The 12,089-nt window shown below is 41.9% G+C and overlaps 1 protein-coding gene across 4 annotated transcripts in view; it reads right to left on the reverse strand.

Annotated features, from left to right (window-relative positions):
• Window positions 1-1,895: 1,895 nt before the first annotated feature.
• Window positions 1,896-12,089, reverse strand: part of RNF19A (ring finger protein 19A, RBR E3 ubiquitin protein ligase) — a 56,956-nt gene continuing 46,762 nt past the window's right edge. For all 4 annotated transcript variants that reach the window (XM_084510566.1, XM_084510563.1, XM_084510565.1 and 1 more), the window contains 5 exons: window positions 9,420-9,534; window positions 6,899-7,060; window positions 5,744-5,957; window positions 4,587-4,730; window positions 1,896-4,200 (listed from right to left, as the gene is read on the reverse strand). In XM_084510566.1, coding sequence (XP_084366692.1) covers window positions 3,510-4,200; window positions 4,587-4,730; window positions 5,744-5,957; window positions 6,899-7,060; window positions 9,420-9,534 — 1,326 coding nt within the window. In that variant the 3' untranslated portion in view covers window positions 1,896-3,509. The remainder of the gene's footprint in view (window positions 4,201-4,586; window positions 4,731-5,743; window positions 5,958-6,898; window positions 7,061-9,419; window positions 9,535-12,089) is intronic.

The following is a 12,089-nucleotide window of genomic DNA, read 5'->3' on the forward strand; positions in this document are numbered from 1 at the left end:
AAATTGCAGCACTATCTCAAGTACTCCCTGATATGGCAGAGGTTAAAAACAATTTCTGCGAGATTCATCATCTGTCATAGATCAGCCAAACTGTCCAGGAACCATGAGTCAGAACGGTTTGTGTTGGAAGGGACCTTAAAGATCATCCGATTCCACCCCCTGCCATGGGCAGAGACACCTCCCACCAGCCCAGGCTGCCCAAAGCCCCATCCAGCCTGGCCTTGAGCACCTCCAGGGATGGGGCATCCACAGCTTCTCTGGGCAGCCTGTGCCAGGGCCTCACCACCCTCTGGGTGAAAAATACTGAAAAACTGGGAGAGCAGGTGGCTATTTCAAGGGAATTGACTTCTCCTGTAGTTTATTTCAGTGCAAGAACAAACCCGTTGCTTAAGTGAATTTCTATTTCAGTAACTCTATAAATGAGAGGCATCTTCTCCTCGATGCACTTGCAGCACTTCCATCAATACACTGATATAGCTTTTATTTTTTTTTTAATAGATTCCAAACAATTCAATGCTGCATTAAATTTAAATTTATTAGACAGTGCTGTTTGGATTGCTTCACATATGAAATATTACCTCTGAATAACAGATGAGTCTGCACAACTGTGTTCTGCTAAAAAAAATACTTCACCTCTATTAACTACATTTTAATGTGACTATAAATTATCAAAGATGGTTTCAGAGTAACTGAAAACATCGCTATCATTTGATAAACCTTATTTACAAGAGCAAGCCATGTTTTCAATTTCCCGCACAGCAGAACAGAGGTACTCAGTGATTGCTAGGTTTAAGTTCACAGAACAAAATACATCCACCAGTTCCCTGCTGCGAGCTTTAGATTGCATTACTGTGAATTGATGTGCTCGTGTCGGTCCATAAACACACTGGACAAAGCCAGAGCAGACATCTTCAGAGCTGGAGACACCAGCGAGGACTCAGGTTAACAGCAAACGCTTTGGTTAATGCTGGACCTAATTCAACACCTTACTCTTCAGTAGCAATGTATTTTAAAAAGCAATCAGACTGGGGGAAAAATCAGTCCAAAATAAAGCACTAAAGAACGCTATCCTCCACATAAAAAGCACCTGATGCCATGGCAAAAACTGCCTTTATGCCTTGCTCCATTCCTAGGGCACGCTAGGTTTCACTCAGCCCAGTTTTTATTCTCTCCTGGAGTATCTGCTGTTGGAGACAGTATAAAAAACTCGATGCTATTTAATGATTTAGAGTTGACCCAGCCTAGTTATCTCATTATTCAGTCTGTTATCAACAGAGCTTACGCATGGCTTAGGGATCCGTGCGTCACAGCACCCCAATCAGATTTATTTATTTATTTATTTATTACTTCCTGAGCCTGTCGAAGTGCAGGTGAGAAAACAAACCTAATGAACACTTGAGCTCAACCAAGAAATACCATTTTTTAACCATAAATACCGGGCAATCTGCAGTGTTTCAGAACAAACATCTTACAGGCTGTGTGGATTGATGAACGCCCCTTTAGATAGAGGAGAAATCAGGGCTCAGTCTAGCCCAGCAATCCCACCACAGCATGTCCACTTGTACCAGATGGTGCATTTTTAAACAGAATGACTTGCTTGCCAGAGCCACATCCTCTCTGAAAAATCACTTACTGCCCGGACTGCCCTGCAGGCAGCTCAGACTGACCTTCTGTACGATGACAAGAAATGAGGCTGAAGTCTTGCACAAAAACGCAGCCATCTTCAGATCTTGTATCTCCAGGTATCAGAGCACAAACTCCAAAGCACGCCAAACAAAACGAAAACTGAAGGGAAAAGATGACAGCAGTCAGCACCTCACAGAAAAAAAAGCACCCTCTGGGAACAGAGAGATTTCTACAAAGCTCTCAGCACGCTAAACCAAGGACCACCAGAAGTCAGTATTTAGACATTTATTTCAGATATGCAGTTTACACGCATATTATTGAGCAAAACTGAATTGCAAATATACAAATACTGTAACAAGCATTATCAAATAACATAACTGGCACTAGTGTTATAAGCATATTCATGAAACTGGTGAGGGTAAGTCATGGAAGAGGACTGCAGCTCATGGCATTTTCTTTTTATCCAACCAAACTTCCAGTAGCACCATAATGGCAATACATGAAACACAAGACAGAACATCGTTAACTGTTATTCTGATATTCACAATTTCTTTTCCCATTTTTAGTGATTTACATAGCAAAAAAAAAACAAAAAAAACAAAAAAACAAAAAAAAAAAAAAAAAAAACATCAACAGTGCAGGCGCTTTGGCCAACTTCAGCTTGTGTTCAGCTGTACATCTTCCGTATGCAAAAGAAAGAAACAAACAAAAAAGCCAGCATATTTGGAACCCATCTTTGCACGTGGGCAGTCATTGCACTGCACTCTGATTCGGGGACTGCAGGAACGCACGCCTTGCAAGGAGATGTCACGTGAACGTCATTCACGAAAGCCTGAGTGAGTCTTTGGTAGGCTAATGCTTTATCATTATTATACATTTATCTACCACAGTCATTTTATTCACTAGGATTTTCTTTTGTGATTGAAGGTGGCCAAAGAGGACATTCTGGAAAACATTACAGTAAAATCCTCAAGCGACCAGGCACTTCAAACCCAGTCTTTTCCGAAGGCACCGAGAATTGATGGGGCACCATTTTTCCCCCCTCATGAAAGGTGACTGCATCTGCTTTTCTACAATGCTTATAAATCAATGGATTGTTACTCTACAGGTTTTACACGATATATAGTAGCCTTATCTGCCGCATGGTTGGTTGCATGAATAAACAAGTGACCCCACTGCTCTTCACAGGTGATGTCTCCATTCTGCCACGCATTAAGTACCAATTTCTTCTGTTTCAAAACCATATAAAATGCCGTAACCTTGCTCAAAGTGTACACGCAAACGCTTCTGACACAGGCTACATCCACCTGAAGACACGCGAGTCGTTCTACACGCATTCTAAATAGTGTGTCCAGTTATGAAACAAAATGATGCTCATGAATATTCACTGCTGAAAGGTGTTTGGACAGGTCTCTGCAAAACTTTTGCTTCCCTTAGAGTTCACACTAGAATGGTTTTAAGTCACTAATGCTCAGCTAACACCCATTTATCCCAAACCCCATATTTTTCAAGTGAACAGTGCAGGACATAGTATTCATTTTAGCATTTAACATTAACGATTACCCAATTTTTTAAATTTTTTTTTTTTTACCTAAGTACACCAAGCATATGCTTTCAAGCAAAGTCGTGGCAAAAATAAAAAAAACATGGATGTATTTGTACTGCTGTAATGCACTTGTTAAAGCCTTCGTGCCCCTTCACACAGGTCTAGGATCCATATGAAGTACTCTTCTTTATTAGACAGGTATATATAAAATACAGTTGTATCAAAACCTTGCTTCTGCTGGTCACCTGAAACTTAACGCAAGTCATCGCATTGTAATTCAACCAGCTTTCAGGCAGGGTTCGTCAGTGGTAAATACGTTTTTGCAGCACTTTTTGGCTTAAATTTCAGTCTGAATAGCAGTGCTCAACTCCGCAGCATGTTGTGAATGGTTGTTGTTGGTTTCTTTCAGCGTTTCCCCAGCACCTGGATCTCCATCCGTGGCAGAAGCGTTGCTCACGCCCTCCTCGGCGATGTAACTCAGCTGGGGAACGTCAGTGCTCGGGGCTGCGGGGACGGGCGCAGGGATCCCACTCGCCTGGGGGGAGTTTTCCAAGCGGTCGTTTTCCACCTCTGGGAGGACGCTGACCGTGGTAAAGCGCGTGTGATAGTCGCTGGAACCGTGGCTACAGGAAGTTTTCATACTCTCCATATCTGAGCAACTGAACTCAGAAAAGTGACTCGAGTGGGAATCTGCTACGGATGGAATACTATCGCTAAGAGAGGGAGAGTCAAATTCACTGGAGTTTGTGCTTTGTTGTTCCAACAGCTGGGCATCCATGTCCTCCCTTGTCTCGTTTATCTTCATGCTGCTCTTCTTTCGCAGCTTACCTTTACATTTTTTTCCTGCTGTTGTTTCTTTGGACCACTTGGTGGCACTCGATTTACTCTCTGGCACGCAGGCCGAGGAACAGCCAGCGTTACTACGACCCGCAGCACTGCCGTCGTCAACGCTGCTGCTTCCACTGTTGTGTCTGAATTTGGCTGGCTTTGATTCAATATCCACTTGTACTTCCATACTGTTGCCTTCCCTAGAACAAGAAAACCTGTCAGTATATCTGGGCATCTAAGACGAGCCAGCCAACGCAGCCAAACAAACTCCTGCTGCTTTCCAAAATACAGAGAGCAGAAGAAAGTTACAGCGATGGGACTGATTTTAGGAAAAGTGTTCGACCAAACAAACAGCCCAAACAGAAGCACACAGTCTGAAAGATCAAATGCTTTCCTGAGCTGCACTAATTGTGTGTTCCTCTTTGGAAATAACCTTGGCAAATACAAGCAATCATACATAATTCAATTTCTAACAAAAAAAAAAAATGTAGTTTCAAAGTTTTAAGTAGATCAGATGAGGCATGCTTAGAATATGCTTTAACAAGCAATGTTTATCAATCTTCTGTTCTCAGCACATTTCTCTTACCTGTCCAAAGGGATATAGGAGTTCAGAATGGATCCTGCCATCGCTTTGGTACTGGCATTATCACTAACTGTTCCCAAGCTCACTGTGCCAGATTCTCCACTCAGACTGTATCTTTCTTTCTGCACATCTGCTTGTACTTCCAGTCTTGGAGAGAAAGAAAGAATTATGTATACTGCTACTACAGTTAAAGCACCCTAGTTGAAAATTACTGTCACCTTGTAAAATTTCTCCCCCGTTCAGTAGTAAGCACAGTTTATTAGTTAAAACCCCGAAATAGATGAAATTCCCAGCTGAGCAGAACATTGCATTGTAAAAACAGCTTCTGGATGCTTTCCTCCCTGAGGTTTGCAATAACAACTTTCAGACTAATCTACAATTCTTTTGCAGATAACGTAAGGTCCTCTTAAAAAAAAATGGAGAAAACAATCAGAAACAATCAGAAGGGTACGCAAGTTCAAGACAGTTCCCATGTTTCCACAGCTGCAAATTATTACTGATGAAGTAACTGTCAGAGAACCGTGTTCTCCACTCTGCTTTATATTGCATTTTATTTATTGCAACAATTTCCTTTTTCTACGTAGCCTGCACTTCTGAGTTACTTAAACCAGGTGCTAAATACTACTCATTTTCTTAAGGAGCTAATTCCATCCTGATCCCTAAAAAGGAGTATCCTTTCCAGACACTTCCTGTCTCTGCAGCATACAGGACAGCCAAAACGTACAGTAAGAGCCCAATTAACAGAAGGCACCGAGCACCTAGGTGACAAAAGGCTGTCACCTGGGCAAGGCTGAGGTGCTCCGAAGGGACAATTTGGTATTTGATGATTTAGTGAACAAGCCAGAAGTTCTGACTTTGCCATGAGATGCACTGAGACAGCTCTCCTGTTAGAGGCCATGGTTGTGTTAAGTGTGAGGTGCCTCCTGGGCGGGGGCTGCCCTCCTGGGAAGCAGGAAAAAAATGCAGACTCTTTGAAGACGGTGATCTAGCAGGATCTTTTGGATACCAATAAGCTTGTCATAGACAAATTCTATCTCAGAGACTGTGCCTTTTAGCAGGAACCACATAAATTGAAAAAAAATATCAAGAAACCCGCTAATACAACATCCTCTGCTTACATTAAGAGCTGGATCCGATGTGTCAGGAAGGATGTCCCTTACCTGTTAAAGCAGTTAACCATTGCACTTCCTGAGAGGCTCCCTGTTATACTGGCTCCAGCCAGGGCCATGGTGCTAGCAGTTTCGCTGAGGTTGTCTCGGATGGCTCCTATTCTGTCCATGTGGCTACCGCTTGCACTCAAGCTGCCCGTCAGTCCCCCGACGCTCCCTTCACCTATACTGGGGTTGTGGCGCGCCTCTGCTACTGAAGTGGTGTCTAGACAGAAAGGAGGAAGGCTCGTTAGTCATGGAAGCACAACTTACTTGTTTCTAGGGCATGACCATGGAAACTGCCCCTGGAGTTATGCTGAGAACAAGGATTTATAAACTAAAGTAACTTGGTTAAAGAAAACTGGACCTTTCTTGGGGTTGCTATCGTGGTTATGCCTGGTATGACATAGTAAAGACACTGAAAAGTTAACCATAGGATATGAAATATGGAGTCAAACAAAACAGGGAGACCCAATGTCAAAGGGTATTGCTACACAATTAAAAAAAAGCACCAGAACAGCAGCTACAAGCATTTAGTTCTCTAATTAGGGACAAAAAGATGAAACTCAGCAAGCTTGCACAAAGCAGTATTCTGAAAAAGCAGGTTTGATTTTTGTCTTAATGCTTTTACCTACAAAATGGACATTACATGAGCCTGGCTTTGGTTCAAATGGTCAAGCAAAGCTTTAATGCATCGCTACTTTGAATTTGGATTCTGACAATTGACTTTAAAAAAAAAAAAAAAAGAAAATACGTTTCTGCTTGTTTTTAAAAAAAAGATCATTTAATCATTTTTAACATAAGATTAAGCTGTGGATGTGCTGTCCTCCATTTCTATACTTCTGAGATCTTGCTGACTATTAGAAAGGAAGTAAAATAGAAGTGGGATGCTCAGTTACCTTTCAGTCATACTAATGGAAGTGCAAGACTGGATTCTAGAAAATTAAAATTTCCTACTCTTACCTTACACTTAGTGCTGTATCAGAAGTAGGACAAAACCACAAGAAGACTGTGATTGCCTTGCTCTGTGTCCAAATGGGCAGGTGCTGCATTACAGCACAGCAGAACATGAATGCAGAGCAGCTACCCTCTGCATTCTGGGTACCTGAGGCCATCGCATACAAGTCACAAAGCCCCAGTTTACAGGAAATGAAACCTTTTTCTTACCTACAGCTGCATTTGTCCCACCAACGTTTATATCATTTTCATCGTCGAATTCTATCCTGACGCCTTTCCCGTTGCCTGCCGAAACGCCACAGCCTCCACTTCGGCAGAGGGAAATGGGAACGACTCCGTACACGTACGCCAGCATAATAGGAACACCAATACCTGCAGAGGAAAATGCCATCCTTTATTAAACACAGCTTATACTTTGCACTTACTCATACCACTGATCTCATAGTCCATGATTACTTAAGAAATTCACACCTGAAAGAAACCAGGAGGGGGCAAAATTAAGAGGCGTTGATAAATCACTAGGCTGAAATGACAGCAGAGTACTTTCAGCAGCCAGAAGAGTCCTCTCTCAGTATCCGTAGGTAGAGAAGCATAACTAATACTTCCAGTAGGTCTGGAACATCTTTTATAAACAAAATTAAAATATTTCATGTTTAAAGTTCATGCAAGTTCTATTGGATTTTGCATTCACTGGAGTCAGACAGGGCTTTGCTATTGATTTAATAGGGCTTAACGTCATTATTAGCATAGGATCTTTTATAATTTTCTGAATCACACTAATTCCATTTAAGAATTAGACAAACTTTCCTTCTGGAGGCCATGTGATAGCGGCAGTGGGGCAAGAGTAAAATAAAAAGAGCAGGTTTGAGACCACCCTGATGAAAATAAACACGTACAAGTCTATGGGGCCTGATGCCATGCATCCCAGGGTCCTGAGGGAACTGGCTGATGGAGTTGCCAGGCCTCTCTCCATCGTATTTGAGAAGTCCTGGCAGTCAGGTGAAGTCCCTGGTGGGGGTTTACCTGGACTAGCTAGGTAAGTGTGCCCATGTGAGCCTCATGAGGTTCAACAAGTCGAAGTGCAAGGTGCTGCACCTGGGTTGGGGCAACCCCAGACATGAGGACAGGCTGGGAGAAGAACCAAATCACTGAGAGCAGCCCTGTGGAGAAGGACCTGGGGGTTCTGGTGGATGAAAGGCTCAAAAAGAGCCAGCAGCGTGTGCTTGCAGCACAGAAGGCCAACTGCATCCTGGGCTGCATCAGCAGAGGAGTGGCCAGCAGGTGGAGGGAGGTGATTGTCCCCCTCTGCTCTGCCCTTGTGAGGCCCCACCTGGAGCCCTGCGTCCAGGTGTGGAGCCCCCAGCACAAGAAGGATGTGGGGCTGTTAGAGTGGGTCCAGAGGAAGGCCACAAAGATGATCAAGGAGCTGGAGCACCTCTCCTATAAAGAAAGGCTGACAGAGCTCTGGGGATGTTCAGCCTGGAGAAGAAAAGGCTCCAGGGAGATCTCAGTGCAGCTTTTCAGTACTTACGAGGACTTATTTAAAAAAAAAAAAAAAAAAAAAAAAAAAAAAAAAAGGAAAACAACTTTTTGTGTGGACAGATAATGACAGGACAAGGGGGAATGGTTTTAAACTAAAAGAGGGAATTCTTCAGTCAGAGGGTGGAGAGGCACTGGCACACGTTTCCCAGAGAAGCTGTGGATGCCCCATCCTTGGAGGTGTTCAAGACCAGCTTGGGTGAGGCCCTGAGCAACCTGATCTAGTGGGTGGCATCCCTGCCCATGGCAGGGGAGTGGAACTAGATGATCTTTAAGGTCCCTTCCAACCTGAGCCATTCCATGATTCTACGATCCTAAAAAGCTCCACAAAATAAACCCAACTTCTTTCCCTAAAAAGCCAAGTTTTATCTCTACTGAAGAATAAGGAATAAGCTTGAAATCGTGAGGCAAAGCAGACCTATAAAAATATCTGAGACAGGGAGCCCCACTGCCTGTTTAGCAGGAATCTGATGCCACAGCGACATGAAAATTCAATGCAACGTTGAAAGTCACCACAGACACTACGTTGGCTAGTGTATCTGCATTTGCATGGTGGCTCCCCATTGAACAAGTGATTTAAAACCCCAGCTTCACAGCCAATTTAGACCACCATTTACTAGAAATCAGCCTTTCTTCCCAAGGCCACTCATTTCTCTAAGCATTGTTTCTAGCACAAGGGGGAACACTGCATACACAAGGGCACGATGAAGCAGACCGGGGTCTCAAAATCAGGGTTTGTGTACAGTGATCTTGGAGCTACGTGGTGAGAAGATGAATATGCCATAATATAGAGCCAGGTCTTCCTCAAATGCCATCCTCCACATCCGTATGAAAAAAACATGGTAAAATTCAAATCGATTCTCATTGCACAGCAAGAGGTTTATCAACCACTGTGATGCTAAATCTAACAGGCTACTTTTCTTCTGTGTTGAGAAAAGCTTGATATGAAATTATTCAAATATGAACAGACTCCACAACAGGTGTTTTTTTGGTCAATCATTTAAGAAAAAGCTTTAAATATGTCAGTTTTATGAATACGTATGTATAACCTCAGACACTTCATGGATTTTCTACCTTGGTTTCTTCACCTGCAAAAGAAAGCTATCAGGCTTATCTGGGCTTTACTCACAAGTGTTTATACAACTCTGGTTGCAAGGTGCTACCAATATACAAAGCAGTAATATTTGCTTACCTACAGTTACTGCAGCTACAACTGGAGAAACAATGACAGATAGGGTTACACCACCTGCTATGGCCAAATTTCGCTTGTGCTTGGAAATGTCTTTGCCTTCGTATCGATTGTGAATCTTGAGAGAAGAAAAGAAGGGGAGAAGGGGTTTTTAGAGTATTATAATAATAATACATTGTTGCAACAACAGAACTGGCATGGTTGGGAACCTGTATCCCCCTCTCTTCCATACAGACCATGTTCTATGTTGTGATTTATTTCTTAGCCTATCTCAAAGAACAAGAAAATTCATACTTGTCTTAATTTTATGCAGCTGTCTTAAAAGTCCTCCAATGCAGCAACTAAACATTTACTTTCAGCCTCAAGCTAAGAGAGCTAAAACACTGAACAGCTTTTTTTGTTTATTTGTTGAATCATGACTCTACCTTACGTGGTTGGGAAAAGTCAACAATTTTCTGGATCAAAGAACTGCCGCCCCTGAGCCAACTGACCCTTCTTATTCCCTGTCACCTTTCCCTTGAACAACACAGAGTGAAATTTTCACAGATCAGATCTGTGGGAACACAGCTTGAAAGAACATCACGAAAATCTTGTAGTAAGGCAGCCTTCACCAAACATAACCTGGAGGGAAGAGCAGCAAGGACTCCATTGCTCTGGCACCTTCTCATGATGAGCTGTTGAGGTAGGGAATATTTTAGCAGAGCTGAGTCTTAGCAGTGCTATTATTTACTGTAGGACCTGCTAACCAAAACCCTTCCTGATGGTTCAAGTCTTCCCTTCTGAAGTGTGACCATCTCAAATTTACCTGCAGCAAATGTATCTGCAACCACACAAATCTGAAAGGCCTTCAAAGATCACTTTTACAGAGATTTCCTACTTTTTTTTTATTTTATTCAGCCCTCTAGAAACATGGCTTTTTAGCCATGTGTACTTCATTTGTCAACATTCTTGGTTAAGAGGTAATTAATTACAGAAGAACAACAGGTCACTATCTTAATGGCTGTCCTGAGGGCTACGTTAATCCTCAGTACATCTAAGGAAGAACACAGAAAAACAGTAAGAGGATAATCACAGTATTTTTGTACTGATATGCTACTGCAAGAAGAATGACAATGTAAGTTGAACTGGAAGTTTTATTACACGTGCTCTCTGTAATTTCCATTTGAGGTTTGGTAGGGTAGTTCTCATTCTAGAATAAAGTAAGAATTTGTTCAGGGAAGGCAGGCAAGGAAAAAGAGAAGACACTGCATTTCTATACAATGAGAAAGCGTGTGCTTGCTCTGAGAGAACAGCACGGAATGAATGGGGGGGGCACTCAAGTGTGGAACAAACCTGGAAAGCCTGCAGGTACAGATTAAAAGGAAAAATTGAACATGAAGACTCCCACAGTATGAGTGTGTAGGAATTAGAAGATCAGGTTTTATGGGTCTCTGTGAGAAGTTCAGCAGGATCAGCTCAGGCACTGAATTTTATTGGTATGGGCAACTTTAACTACCCAAAACAAAAGAAATATGAAAAAACCACCAATGGATTCTGGATTCCTTAAACACAAAGCAACAAAAAGGAACGGAAGGGATGGTTACAGAGGGGAAACTGATTAAAAACACGAAGACAGAGCGTTAATAATGACAATAACAGAATTCTGAATTCTCAGGAAAGAAGGAATACCTAAACAAGAACACCAGGCCAAAGAATGGATTTCTATCACAGCAGAAAACTGGTACATTACCAGATATTTATCTATGAAAACGAGTGAGAATAACGAGTGCTTCCTTAAGGAAACTATAGAAATACAAGCACGAACTCTCCCAGTGCAGAAGAAAATGTTGCAAAGGAACAAAGTAGACTCCTTTACTGAAGGAACAGCAGCGTTAAAAAAAAAAAAAAAGGAAAGTAGGTCAGATTACTTTCAACAAGTACAAAGGAACAGCATGAGGGTGTCAAGACAAAGTCAGAAAGGTTAAAACTGAGGAAATAAAAGAGCAAGGGCCAAAGCTAACAAGAAATTATTCTCAAAGTACACTGCTAGTAAGAGGAAGACCAAAATAGATCCCTTTGCTATTTAACAAAAACGAAGAGCTAGCAGACTAAATTGGAGGCCTTTTTTTTTTTTTCCCCTTCAGATGTCACCGAAGATTACCTGTGAGACAGGTGATTGGTGACAAGGAGTAAGATCTGTAGGAAAACAGCACATTAGAGCATACTTGCATGAGCTGCTCTGAAAAACATCTTATCAGGCCCAATTTCAAAGCCACTTATAATAGTTTTAGAAATTTATTATTCAGAAATGTTTGAGGAAAAGAAAAGGAAAACAAAAATGTTAAACTGCAGTGATGATCTTTAAAAAGGTGCAAAACAAGTACCCAAGGGCGTTAAAAACCAATGAACTGAACTTCAGTTTCCTGAAAACCAGCAACTTATAGACAAAGCAAAAGCAGAAAATAAAGAGGCCATGTTGATATGCCTAATAGAATACAAATCAGTTTTGTTTTCCTCAGCAAGAGGATGACTGGCCTTGAGGACAGGGCGAAGCAGATGCCACACACAGACTTGCAAATTTTAAAGTTTTCTTTCATGATGCTTTTTATAATGGGCCAGACTGAAAAAAAAACAAAAACAAAAAAAAAAACAGCCTGGAGAAAAGAACTATTAACTTCATGTAAAGCTGACAGA

Source organism: Aythya ferina, assembly GCF_964211825.1.
Source record: "Aythya ferina genome assembly, chromosome: 2".
Classification (NCBI taxonomy): Eukaryota; Metazoa; Chordata; class Aves; order Anseriformes; family Anatidae; genus Aythya; species Aythya ferina.